The sequence below is a fragment of the Salmo trutta genome, chromosome 1 (genome assembly GCF_901001165.1).
Source record: "Salmo trutta chromosome 1, fSalTru1.1, whole genome shotgun sequence".
NCBI lineage: Eukaryota > Metazoa > Chordata > Actinopteri > Salmoniformes > Salmonidae > Salmo > Salmo trutta.
This window is the reverse complement of record NC_042957.1, coordinates 28,811,060-28,825,705: the sequence shown is the minus strand read 5'-3', so window position 1 is coordinate 28,825,705 and position 14,646 is coordinate 28,811,060. Positions and strand designations below refer to the sequence as shown.

The 14,646-nt window shown below is 42.4% G+C and overlaps 1 protein-coding gene across 5 annotated transcripts in view; it reads left to right on the top strand.

Annotated features, from left to right (window-relative positions):
- The window catches only part of LOC115193349 (protein FAM184A), a 167,310-nt gene that overhangs the window by 149,943 nt on the left and 2,721 nt on the right, over nt 1-14,646 (top strand). For 2 of the 5 annotated variants that reach the window (XM_029752098.1, XM_029752097.1), the window contains exons 14-18: nt 2,206-2,390; nt 8,448-8,594; nt 11,618-11,741; nt 12,167-12,271; nt 13,134-13,345. In XM_029752098.1, the coding sequence (XP_029607958.1) occupies nt 2,206-2,390; nt 8,448-8,594; nt 11,618-11,741; nt 12,167-12,271; nt 13,134-13,345 (773 nt within the window). The remainder of the gene's footprint in view (nt 1-2,205; nt 2,391-8,447; nt 8,595-11,617; nt 11,742-12,166; nt 12,272-13,133; nt 13,346-14,646) is intronic. The other 3 variants (XM_029752099.1, XM_029752102.1, XM_029752109.1) reach the window with 3 other exon arrangements.

The following is a 14,646-nucleotide window of genomic DNA, read 5'->3' as shown; positions in this document are numbered from 1 at the left end:
TATAAACAAATACAAGCAGTACAGTCACTTTTATTTATTAATATAAGATATATTTAGAGAATTGTGCAGAGAGTTCAGACATATCAGCAGCATCAGTACTAACAACCTCACAACACACGTGTCCAGTGAAGTATACATTTACTGCTGAGAGAGCGGTTGAGTGGTGGCCATAAGTAATGCGCGGGTTAGCTGTTTGTTCACCCGCATCCGCCCGCAATTGCTATTCAGTGGTGTAAAGTACTTAAGTAAAAGTACTTCAGAGTACTAATTCAGTCGTTTTTTGGGGTATCTGTACTTTACTTTACTATTTATATTTTTGACAACTTTTACTTGTACTTCACTACATTCTTAAAGAAAACAATGTACTTTTAACTCCATACATTTTCCCTCACACCCAAAAGTACTCGTTACATTGTGAATGGCTAGCGGGACAGGAAAATGGTCTAATTCACTCACTTATCAAGAGAACATCCCTGGTCATCCCTATTGCCTCTGATCTGGCGGACTCACTAAACACAAATGCTTAATTTGTAAATTATGTCTGTGTTGGAGTGGTCCCCTACCTCTCTGTAAAGAAAAAATATATATATATGTTTTTTTAAATGGTGCCGTCTGGTTTGCTTAATATAAGGAATTTGAAATTATTTTAACTTTTACTTTCAATACTTAAGTATATTTGAACAATTACATTTACTTTTGATACTTAAGTATATTTTTTAAACCAAATACTTTTAGACTTGTACTCAAGTAGTGTTTTACAGGGTGACTTTCACTTTTACTTGAGTCATTTTCTATTAAAGTATCTTTACTTTTACTCAAGTATGACAACTGGGTACTCTTTCCACCACTGTTGCTGTTAACCCATCAGCAACCCCTGACTATGTGATAAAGTGAAAATCTGAGGCCTGCATCCAACCTAACCCGCAAATATAGAAAATGAGCTGTACAGTCAGAGATGGCAGAACAATTTTTTTTATAGGCCTTTTAGATATAGGCCTGTTTCTGCTTGTAGCCTATTTGTTAGTCAACTTGTCTATAATTATATAAATGCAGCTTCTCTTCTCTCATTACTTGTTGCGCTAGAAGACTAAATAAACCCTTGCTCTCTTTCCTCTTTCATCTCTGCTTCTCTCGTGCACCAAAGACTGTTAGGGACCGGGAAGAAAATGTAAAAAAAAAAAAAAAAAATTAAAAACGGGAAAGATTTTCCTTGCAAAATTGAATCAGTTTGACCGTTTTTAAGGAAATTAAAAGCTGTTAAAAAACGACACAACATGTTTTTGAGAAGATTTCAGTTCAGCTTGGATGTATATTTGATGTTGTTTGAAATAAAGATTTTATGCTGATAAAAATAGCACCATTACAGACGGCTGCTAACCTGCATTCAATCTCTCAAGATGCTGAAAGAAATAAATAATATTTCTCCACTCCTGTTCCCGAGTCAAAATGTACATTTGGTGTATAATTTTACTGCAAGAAATGCTTAATTCTGCAGGAGTTCATATTTGATTAGGCTATGTGAGAGGTTATAGACCTACAGTCAGTGTCCAGATTTCAGGCTACTTTTCCATTTAACCCATCTGAACAGTACAGTTTCCTTGACGTATCATTTTGACAATCTCGCAATATAATTTTTGCTCTTGCTGCCTGTATATTTGCTCTAAAACTCCAGTATTTTTCCTTCATAGCTTGTTCTCCATCTTATTTTTAAATAGGGAGCAAATTTGTTTTCAGGACTTTAATTTCCATGACTGATAAAACTTGTTTCTCATGGCTCTCTCATGTCTCTCTGCAGCAGACTTATGGTGAGCAATATGTTTGGAACATCTAATTGCAATAAAATCACAGTATCAAATCGCAATACATATAGAATTGTGAGAATCGCAATACAGAACCTATCGGCATCTAAATATCGTGATAATATTGTATCGTAAGGTCCCTGGCAATTCCCAGGCCTAATCACTAGTGACCATGGTATGTTAGTGTGCCCACTTAAGCTGTAGCATCATGGCACTGTAAAGATGGTATCCGACATCACAGTACCCATTGGGAATACAAGGAGACAGCACAACAGCACAGCAAGAATGCACAAATGAGATCAAACGCTAACTCAAACGTGTGATTTTTTTTTTTTTTGCTTGGTTTTTGTGTGTTTCTGTGTATCGTTGTGTGTGTGCCTGTGTATGTCTGCGTATTACCCCAAAGGAGAGGGAGTTGCTGGGCCGTATCTCAGACCTGCAGGAGGAGGTGGTAAGGAGGAAGAACCACATTGCTGAGCTGGACCACGAAATCCACACACTGAATGAAAACATCAACACGCTCACCAAGGAGCTGGAGCTTAAGGGCAAGGAGGTGCTGAAGATCCGCAGTGAGGCCAACCAGCAGATCAGGTGGGTGGGAGGAGAGGGGAGGAGGGGAGGGCCGTGACCCCACCACAGATCATTATGGGCTGACACAAAGGAGGGTTGACACAATAACAGGCCATCTACAGTAATGTTGTTCCGGCGCGTTGCCAAACTTAGTGTCTTCAGAAAGTATTCATACCCCTGTTACTGCTTGAATTCAAAATGTATTAAATATATTTATTGTCTCAGCCTTCTACACACAATACCCCATAATGACAAAATGAAAACATGTTTTTAGAAATGTTTGCAAATTTATTGAAAATGAAATACAGAAATATCTAATTTACATAAGTATTCACACCCGAGTCAATACATGTTAGAATCACCTTCGGCAGCGATTACAGCTGTGAATCTTTCTGGGTAAGTCTAAGAGATTTGCACGCCTTGATTGTACAATATTTGCACGTTATATATTTTTTTATTCTTCAAGTTCTGTCAAGTTGGTTGTTGATCATTGACAGCCATTTTAAAGTATTGCCATAGATTTTCAAGCTGATTTAAGTCAAAACTGTAGCTACAGTAGGCCACTCAGGAACATTCAATGTTGTCTTAGTAAGCAACTCCAGTGTATGTTTGTGTTTTAGGTTATTGTCCTGGTGGAAAGCAGACTGAATCAGGTTTTCCTCTCGGATGTAGCCCGTGCTTAGCTCTATTCCGTTGCTTTTTATCCTAAAAAACTCCCTTGTCGATGACAACCGTACCATAACATGATGCAGACAGCACCATGCTTAAAAATATGAAGAGTGGTACTCAGTGATGTGTTGTTTTGGATTTGCCCCAAACATAATGCTTTGTATTCAGGACATAAAGTTAATTTCTTTGCCACATTTTTAGCAGTTTTACTTTAGTGCCTTATGGCAAACAAGTTGTTTTGGAATATTTTTATTCTGTATGGGCTTCCTTCTTTTCACTCTGTAATTTGTTTAGTATTGTGGAGTAATTACAATGTTGTTGATCCATCCTCAGTTTTCTCCTATCACAGCCATTAAACTCTGTAACTGTTTTAAAGTCACCATTGGCCTCATGGTGCATTCCCCGAGCAGTTTCCTTCCTCTCTGGCAACTGAGTTAGGAAGGATGCCGTATCTTTATAGTGACTGGGTGTATTGATATACCATCCAAAGTGTTATTAATCCAAATTAATAACTTTACCATGCTCCAAGGGATATTCAATGTCTGCCATTTTTTTACCCATCTACCAATAGGTACCCTTCTCTGCGAGGTATTGGACAACCTCTTTGGTCTTTATGGTTGAATCTGTGTTTGAAATTCACTGCTCGACTGAGGGACCTTACAGATAATTGTATGTGTAGGGTACAGAGATGAGGTAGTCATTCAAAAATCATGTTAAACACTATTAATGCATGCTGAGTGAGTCCATACGACTTGTTAAGCACATTTTTACTCCTGAACTTATTTAGGCTTGCCATAACAAAAGGGTTGAATACTTATTGACTCAAGACATTTCAGCTTTTCACTTTAAATTAATTTGTAAAAATGTCTTAAAACATAATTCCATTTGACATTATGGGGTATTGTGTGTAGGCCAGTGACACAACATCTCAATTGAATCCATTTCAAAATCAGGCTGTAACACAACAAAATGTGGAATTAGTCAAGAGGTGTGGATACTTTCTGAGTGCACTGTAGGGGAATCTCCGTATGCTATCCCTACAGGTACCTCGTTTTAATATGGTCACGATGAAGGTTATTTTGGATTGTTTAGTTCATTTAGATGACTGGTGAATCACAACACGAGAAGTTTAGTTGTGTGACTTCCTCTTGTTTAGATGTGACTGTCAGTGGCCATTGGCAGTGCTGGCATCGTTTTCAAGTAAGATTAAAGTGGAAGGATACTGGCAGAAAGAGAGGAGGCCAATTTGCCCTGCTAGATGTCCTGGTTTATATTTTGTGCCATGTTATTCCCTTTGATGACATGGTCCCTTTTGACATTTTGTTATATGGCCAAATAAATTGATAAGGATATATGAAACGGTTATTTGGGGCAAGGCCTAAATATAATCTATCATCATGCTTTTCCCCACAGGCTGATAATTAATAATTCACTCTTATATTAATTCATAATGTGTGGCTAAGGTCCGGATGGAATGAACGGCAGGAAAGGCCTGTTTGGTGATGAATAAAAAAATGGAGGCTGATGCTTTTCTAGAGCTAGCGATAACTAAGCACATTTCATTTTATTTTTATTTAACCTTTATTTAATTAGGCAAGTCTGAACAAATTCTTATTTACAATGACGGCCTACCAAAAGGCAAAAGGCCTCTTGCGGGGACAGAGGATGAGATTTAAAAATATATACATATAAATATAGGACAAAACACATGACAAGAGAGACCACACTACATAAAGACCGACCTAAGTCAACAACATAGCAAGGCAGCAACACATGACAACACAGCATGGTAGCAACACAGCATGGTAGCAACACAGCATGGTAGGAACACAGCATAGTAGCAACACAACATGGTAGCAACACAACATGGTAGCAACACAACATGGTAGCAGTACAAAACATGGTACAAACATTATTGGGCACAGACAACAGCACAAAGGGCCAGAAGGTAGAGAAAACAATACATCACGCAAAACAGCCACAACTGTCAGTAAGAGTGTCCATGATTGAGTCTTTGAATGAAGAGATTGAGATAAAACTGTCCAGTTTGAGTGTTTGTTGCAGCTCATTCCAGTCGCTAGTTGCAGCGAACTGAAAAAGCGAGCGAACCAGGGATGTGTGTGCTTTGAGGACCTTTAACAGAATGTGACTGGCAGAACGGGTGTTGTATGTGGAGGATGAGGGCTGCAGTAGATATATCAGATAGGAGGGAGTGAGGCCTAAGAGGGTTTTAGAAGTAAGCATCAACCATTGAGTCTTGCGACGGGTATACAGAGATGACCAGTTTACAGAGGAGTATAGAGTGCAGTGATGCGTCCTATAAGGAGCATTGGTGGCAAATATGATGGCTGAATGGTAAAGAACATCTAGCCGCTCGAGAGCACCCTTACCTGCCGATGTATAAAGTATGACTCCATAATCTAGCATGGGTAGGATGGTCATCTGAATCAGGGTTAGTTTGGCAGCTGGGGTGAAAGAGGAGCTATTACGAAAGAGGAAACCAAGTCTAGATTTAACTTTAGCCTGCAGCTTTGATTTGTGCTGAGAGAAGGACAGTGTACCGTCTAGCCATACTCCCAAGTACTTGTATGAGGTGTCTACCTCAAGCTCTAAACCCTCAGAGGTTGTAATCACACCTGTGGGAAGAGGGGCATTCTTCTTACCAAACCACATGACCTTTCTTTGGAGGTGTTCAGAATAAGGTTAAGGGTAGTGAAAGCTTGTTGGACAATAAGAAAGCTTTGTTGTAGAGTGTTTAACACAAATTCCGGGGAGGGGCCAGCTGAGTATAAGACTATAATTTGCATATAAATGGATGAGAGAGCTTCCTGCTGCCTGAGCTATATTGTTGATGTAAATTGAGATGAGCGTAGGGCCTAGGATCGAGCCTTGGGATACTTCCTTGGTGACAGGCAGTGGCTGAGACAGCAGATGTTCTGACGTTATACACAGCACTCTTTGAGAGAGGTAGTTAGCAAACCAGGCCAAAGGCCCCTCAGAGACAGAGACACCAATACTCCTTAGCCGGCCCACAAGAATGGAATGGTCTACCGTATCAAAAGCTTTGGCCAAGTCAATAAAAATAGCAGCACAACATTGCTTAGAATCAAGGGCAAGGGTGACATCATTGAGGACCTTTAAGGTTGCAGTGATGCATCCATAACCTGAGCGGAAACCAGATTACATACCCGAGAGAATGCTATAGACATCAAGAAAGCCAGTCAGTTGATTATTAGTGTTTTTGCAACACTTTTGATAAACAAGGCAAAATAGAAATAGGCCTATAGCAGTTAGGATCAGCTTGATCTCCCCTTTAAATAAAGGACGAACCATGGCTGCCTTCCAAGCCATGGGAACCTCCCCAGAGAGGAGAGACAGGTTAAAAAAGTCAGAAATGGGCTTGGCGATGATAGGGGCAGCAACCTTAAAGAAGAAAGGGTCTAAACCATCTGACTAGTCACATTAGAAGGGGTGGAAAATGAGGAAATGTTGGACGGGCAAGGATGCATGGCTGAGTCAAATAAGAATCCTGACTTAATGAAGTGGTGATTAAAGAGCTCAGCCATGTGCTTCTCGTCAGTAACAACCACATCAACATTAAGTGACATGGGCAGCTGTGAGGAGGAGGGTTTATTCTCCAGGTCTTTAACCTCTTTTTTTCCAGAACTTCTTGGAGTTAGACCCAGAGTGTTGCTTGTCAAAAGGAGTAGACCAAGGTGCAGCGTGTTGAGTGCTCATGATATATATTTATTTAAACTCGGAACACTAAAGCAAAACAACAAATAACGGAAACCGAACATCACGTTCTGCAGGCTTCACAGAGCTGTGCAAAAACAAGATCCCACAAACCCAGGTGGGAAAAAAACCCTACATAAGTATGATCTCCAATTAGAGACAACGAGGACCAGCTGCCTCTAATTGGAGATCATCCCAAACAAAACCATCATAGAAATACAAAACTAGAACATGAACATAGAAATACAAAACATAGAAAAACACCCCCTGTCACACCCTGACCTACTCTACCATAGAAAATAACATCTTATTATGGTCAGGACGTGACACACAGAGAGAGAACTGCTCCTTAAAGTAACTAACTTGGCCTTCCGGATAGCCTGAGTCCACTTATTTCTAATTTGCCTGAACGAGAGCCAGTCAGCCTGAGTATGCGTGCACCGAGCCTTTTCTTGAGGTGGAGTAACTCTGCAAGATCATGGTCGAACCAGGAACTGAACCTGTTTTTAATTATCTTTTTCTTCATGGTGGCGTGTTTGTTAACAATACCACTGAAAATATCAAAAAAGAAGGTCCAAGCATCTTCGACAGAGGGGATCAAGCTGATTCTATCCCAATTTACAGAGGCCAGTTCATGAAGGAAGGCTTGCTCGTTAAAGTTTTTTATCAAGCGTCTATGACAAATCAGGACAGGTCGTTTCACTGAGCAGCCATTACGAACACAGGCTGTAAAACAGTGATCACTAAGGTCATTACAGAAAACACCAGACTGATGCCTATAAGGATTATTTGTGAGGATAACATCGAGGAGAGTTGCCTTTTCTGGGTGTTTGAGAAAGATTTAGGGAGTCCCATTGGGAAAGGGGGATACCTAGTCAGTTGTACAACTGAATGCATTCAACTGAAATGTGTCTTCCGCATTTAACACAACCCCTCTGAATCAGAGGGCTAGTGTTCCAGTGCGCATGTGTGTGCATCAGCGCACGCCTGTTTGTGCGTGCATGTATGTGTGACATCAACGACACACATCGCTGGCAGGATTCCAAGCTCCTCGTGGAGCACGTTTCACTTCCAATTATGTAACACGCTGGCGAATCCTCGTTTCCTGAGATAAAAATAACATAATAAATAAATACATTGGAAATGATGTGTCCCTCAGGGTGTTACTCTGGGAGAGGCAAACATATTCCTCTGCACTCCTCGTGGTCTCTCTCTCCGACTGCAGTACCTCAGAGTGAGCAGCACTGCCATAAAGCCCACTGAGAGGAGACAGTCACCGCTACCACACAGGGAATTTCAATGAGCTGGTGAAATGTCCTGGAAAAGTCCTGTCCATCTGTCCCGATTCAAAATCAATAAGTAAATAGAGAGGAGTGTTTTCTTTCACTTATGGCGAAACAGTGATACCTCTCCTCCAAAGCCCTCTGCTATGAATTATGTATGTCTTTCTAGGAAAGGAAAGGACGAGTATGTCAGGAAACGAAAGAAAGTCAAAGATGAATACAATTTGAATGGCGGCAGCAGGATCAAAAGGAATGTGTCTGTGGTAATTGTGCCTCGTTAGGATACTGTAACACCTCTGGACCAGAGACTCAGACTCAGAGCCTCAGAGCTGGAGAGGCGTATAAAGACGTGATATGAATGGGCTTTAATGGTCTGGTCTCTTCTCATCAGGGCTCATGAACAGGACCTGTGTAAGAAACACGAGCGGGAGATGGCTGAGATGAACGCCATGCACAACAGAGAGACGCAGAACATGCTGTGTGACTTCAACAAGGCCCAGGAGCTCCTCAAAGACAAGATCTCTGCTCTGCAAGTCCTGTACGTACAGTACATCCAGTATGTAGTTGATATAGCTCTCTGTGTGTGTGTGTGTGTGTGTGTGTGTGTGTGTGTGTGTGTGTGTGTGTGTGTGTGTGTGTGAGAGAGTGTGTGATTATATAAAGCCCTGGCAGATGATGAAAGACCACAGTACCTGGCAGAGCAACAGAGGGTGAAAAGGTGAGTGCCCCAGACAGATACAGGGATGAATGGAAGGAGGGATGGATTCAAGAGGGGAGAGAAGGGGGCTACACATTACATTTTAGTCATTTAGCAGACGCTCTTATCCAGAGCGACTTACAGTAGTGAATACATTTCATACATTTTTTTTCTCCGTACTGGTCCCCCGTGGGAATCAAACCCACAACCCTGGCGTTGCAAACACCATGCTCTACCAACTGAGCCACACGGGTTCTTGCACATGACCTCCGGAGGTGAATATGGCCCATTGGGAAGGTCCTTCTCTCTCTCCTTACCCTCCCAGTAGTACAGATACAGCTCCCTATGAGAGATCTGGCAGACTTGTTTTATTTCCCACGTGTGCCGTATGGAGGTGACTGTGTCCTCAATATCCCATCACATATATACACACGCACACACACACACACACACACACACACACACACACACACACACACTGTCCATGTAGCACTGTCCTACTGGGGATAAACCTCCAGCTGGGTGTGCAGCTGCCCTAGCTTTCAAGACACCACAATACACACACAGTACACACCAGCAAATACAAGCATAGGCATAGAAAAATCCCCTGCAAACTGCTGTGAATAGATCAATGGAGATGTATTGATTATGGAAATTAAATAGGGAGCTTAGGAAGGCACACATAAATGATCTGTACGTCTCCATAGGAACTATTTTTGGAATATGAGAGAGGAACAGAGGAGAAACAGATGTAAGGCCTCGGCGAGGGCCCTAGGACTGCGGATTTTGCTGTCAGGAGTGACCTAATTTGGTTTCACTTGAATGAGAGCACAATCTAGACACACAGCCAGCTACTGCAGAGAGAGCCTCTGTTTAAAATAGCTCATCTGTGATGTTCCCCACCAAATCTTCTCATGGCTCAATCACTCCTTTCACAACATCAAAATGAAATGCTAGTGAAGCATACATCATTATTTGTGCACATGTTCCTCCCTGAATTTGACTGACAAACAGAATCCATTACGATATTGTAAAAATAGGTCACATTGGCCCTACATAGATTTTTCTGTTACTAACCTTTCTAAAACCAACAGTTACCTGCTGGTTCGAGCCCCTGTCCTTATCAATTTGCTGACTAGTTGACCTTTCCAGGGCCTTCCCTTGAGGTGGCCGATTTACTGCCTGCTAATTAAGCACAGGACAAATCTATTTTAACGACAGCCCCTGTCCCCTCCCCAATTAATCACCATGGCAGCTTCGTTCCCCCAAAGCCAGTCCCTGGCCACCGCTAAATTATTACGCCGTAAAAACTTTATGATTATTTTATCTCATTACATCTCCTATTGGTTAAACCCCTGGGAACCAACATGAGTTTGTTGTCTGATTGGTTGTTGTCACATCTGTTTTGGGTGATGTCGCTGGAGAGTTGAATGGAGTGTGATATATTTATAGAAAGCAAGCCAGCACCAGCTTCCCAGGCTGCACTGCAGCAACATGTTTATTTCACACGGGTGTGCTTGGAATATGTGTAGGGATACAGACAGTGGTGGAAAAAGTGCCCAATTGTCATACTTGAGTAAAAGTATAGATAGCTTAATAGAAAATGACTCAAGTAAAAGTGAAACTCACCCAGTGAAAAACTACATCAGTAAAATTCTAAAAGTATTTGGTTTTAAATATACGTATCAAAAGTAAATGTTATTGCTAAAATAAGTATTGAAAGGAAAAGTATAAATAATTTCAAATTCCTTATATTAAGCAAACCAGACGGCACCATTTTTTATTTACGGAGAGCCAGGGGTACACTCCAACACTCAGACATAAATTACAAGTGAAGCGTTTGTGTTTAGTGAGTCCGCTAGATCAGAGGCAGTAGGGATGACCAGGGATGTTCTCTTGATAAGTGAGTGAATTGGACCATTTTCCTGTCCTGCTAAGCATTCACAATGTAACGAGTACTTTTGGGTGTAAGGGAAAATGTATGGAGTAAAAAGTACTTTTCTTTAGGAATGTAGTGAAGTAAAAGTAAAAGTTGTCAAAAATCTAAATAATAAAGTAAAGTACAGATACCCCAAAAAACTACTTAAGTAGTACTTTAAAGTATTATTACTTAAGTACTTTACACCACTGGATGCAGATGAGTCTATAGTGAAATGTGACACTGAAGTAATGTGTAGTAGAGCAAGAAATGAGCAGGTCGCTGATGCATAGCAGCGCAGCAGAAGCAATCATCATGATATCCAATATGCTCTCCCTTTAATTCAAGTGTTTACCTGTCCCTGTCTTGCGTCGGCGTTTTGATGGCGAGTTTGGTATTCCACTTCTGTAAGTGCTGAGGACGACAAGCCAAACTGGACATGATGGATGCTTGTTTACACTACGAGGAATATCTCGGCATATTAAAGTCATCAATCTCAAGTTAGAGGCAGCACAACACTGCGGAGAGGCAGATGGCTTTGAACACTGATAAGAACTCTTCTAAAGAGCGCTCGGTATTTGTTGACACGTTAAAGTGGAAATTCAGGAAAAACATGTACTGCCACTTTTTGATCATAGTAATACACAAGCACTAGTAGGCTTTCTGATTGTGAGATTAAACGTAGGAGAGTTAAAAGCTAATGCTTTGCTATTGAGCTGTAGGTAAGGGAAGCTTTCAAAACATGCTCCCTCAGTGACTGCATGTATTCATGCTCATATCCCCACGCTGATCCAAGGCACGTTTATTATCACGTTACACAAACTAACAGATCAATAACTTAACTTTCTCTCAAGTAAACTTTGTTTCCACACTGATACCCGTTTCACACTGTGCTGTGAGGAAACTGTGAGACGTCTGAGCCCTAATGGCCCCCTCCTCTCCCCAGGCTGGAGGGCACGGAGGATAAGTTCCGGAACAGGGAGAGCCGGCCTGAGGACCTGCAGGTGATCGCTGAGCTAAAGGACATGGTGACTGAGAGGGAGTCCCTCGTCAAGAAGCTGGTGGTAAGTGTATGTACACAGTACAAGATGGCCTACAGGATGCCCTTTTGTGGTTTTACCCAACAATCCTAGACATGGAGCCTGCATGCCTGTCTACCTCCAAACAATAGTAGACCAGATTATGGAGTGCTGTAGCCTTGCATGACTTAATAAGAGTTCTCATACAGCAGCAGTAGACTCCGAGAGCTATGTTACAGCCCTTGAGTCCCAGCAATGCATTCAGACAGGTTATTCAGCATACTGTATTGGTGACAAAGTGTCTGTGGCACTAGAGAGTGGATAGAAACCCTCTGACTTTAGCCAGTTCTATCATCCTGTACTGCTAAGCCCATTGTAGACCGAGTATCTGAGGTGTGTCGTAAACAATCAGTGAGATGCTCCATCACGAACCCAGAGCACCGCGACCTAACTGGCATCTCTCTGTGGACGTGCAGGACGACAAAAAGTTCTACCAGCTGGAGTTGGTGAACAGAGAGACCAACTTCAACAAAGTGTTCAACACCAGTCCCAACGTGGGAGTAATAAATCCCCTCATCAAGGTGAGCTGACCGCTGCACACTTACATGCCATACAGACAGACACAAGGCTAACAAACCTCTGGGCTAACACTGACCATCAGTTGATTAGAGCCATATAGCTAATCTGAGCTAACCTTTGACACTTTGTGAAGCCCGAAAGCTACCGGTGGCAATTTGAAACCATTAGGGAACCATCCGATCATTACAATCCTAAACCAGTTGCCTGTGCGTCATTGTAGAGAATGATTGAAGTGGACATTTTCCACGTATATTTCTCCTTGATTTCCGTTGGAACCATTCCATCCCTTAGTGGAGAGAAGTTGTGTCCCATTCCAATGTAAACACAGCAATCCCCCGTCTCCCAGTTGAATGGATCACTCTGCATGGTCAATATGTAACTGTTGATTCCATTTCAAGTTCTATAACTTCCGATATTATGTGTGTTTGTACATTTGTGTGTGTGTACATGTGTGTGTGTGTGTGTGTGTGTGTGTGTGTGTGTGTGTGTGTGTGTGTGTGTGTGTGTGTGTGTGTGTGTGTGTGTGTGTGTGTGTGTGTGTTAGTCAGTGTGTGTGTGTGTGTTATCTCCCTGTTCAGACATCCAGTTCTCCTTTGCTTTCCAAGCCATTCTTTGTTAGTGTGAACTTTCTGTAGCCTCTTCCTTTGATGCATCCCTTTTTTGCCCATCTTAGTTTACATACAGCTGAGAGCGACTGTTGCTTCACTAGCTGAGTGGTGCGAGCATTGACCATCAGAAAGCATCCATCCACATAAATCCTCTAAGAGAATGAGAAATATATAAATATATACAGCAGTCTTTTTTTCCATTGGACTAGCTTTCCCTATTTTTCCCATTTGTTTGTGTTTTTGTCCTACTGTGTAGCAACAGAGAAAGAATGACAAATCAGCAAACCGATTCAGCAGCTCTCCAAACCTCAGGGCTCTGGAGGCGACAGGAACAGGGATGGGGAGCGGGCAGCCCCAGCCCAACCGCCTAGAGCCTATCCCCAACTCCCCCATTCACCACCTTGAGCTCAACACTAGCAAACCTCTGCCCCCACCGACCCCTCCGACAGAGCCCAAGAAATTCATGAGGTGAGCGCCGCCCCTCCCTCGCCGCTGACGCCTCCGTCCGCACCATGGGCAGGCCCAGGGGTCAAGCACACTGACACACAGACAGACAGACAGACAGAGGCTTGCCCTGACCTTCGGCCCATACAGCTGCAGATAGGCAGCTTTCATACAAACCTCTCCACAGTCAGCTGCCATATCCCTTTATGTTGGGCTTCGGTCTTTAAAAGAAACTTCTCAATGTGACCCTCACTGGCGAATGTTGATGTTCTTGCCCCCCTCTCTGTCAGACCTCGCTCTGATAAACAAAAGAGCGTTAAATTAGGAATGACAAAAAAACATTTACGCACTCCAGTCTGGAACTTTAATTACCTTGAATGATAGATGAAGTTGCGTGCTGCCTGTTGCCAACAGGCTGAGGGTTCATCCCAGGATTCCCTCTTGATTGCTATTCTATTCGAAGGACATGATGGTTTTTGTCTTTGCCTGCAGTTTTTGCGAGGCTTTGATTGCATCCCCCGAGAATTAGCTTTCGGAGAGAGGCAGAGCTCCCACAATCCCCCCCCCCCCCCCCCCCCATACGCTTCTATGTCAATTCATCTTTACTTTATACCGCGAAGTCAGTGACTTCACAAGAGGGTTTCTTTTCAAACACACAGCAAAAGACATTCCAGCTGAACTTACGCACACTGCTGGAGATGTATCAACACTTTACTATACTATTATAAAGTATAGTAAATACAGAAGCTTTGAAAATGGCATTGGAATGCAAAAGGAGCATGTGCACCACTACCCACCGTCACTCTTAACATGCTAACTGAAGTGTGCACGCTAGGAGTTGTGTCTCTCTGTGTCTCTGCGTTGTGTTAATTGTTCAGTTTGTTCTGGAAGTTATAGGCCTTACAACTCATTGGTGACGTTGTTATTGTTCTGTTAAACCCCCTCATCCTCATCGGCCTCCAGGCTTGCTGCACTTTGTTGTCCACCTTGACGTGAAACTGTTTTCTATTTTACATGAGGAAAATATTGCTGGTGATATTTTCTTGCCATGTACAGTTCTGTGTGCGGGGATGTGTGAAGGTCTAATTGCTGGAAGCCTCCGATAACAACAACACTCTCCCGCTCATCAATGAATGCCTCTCTCTCTCGTGCCTTGGCATTGCTTTGCTCGTTGTTGTGCTTCCAGCTAGAATTCTGTTCATGTGTATTCTGTTCATGCGCACGTGTTAATGTGGTACTCTCTCGTGCACGCGTTGTACTAGCTTATGATGCCTGCACTCGTCCGGCGCTTAGGTTTCTGGCTATTGCTGCACTTGTCATCTATC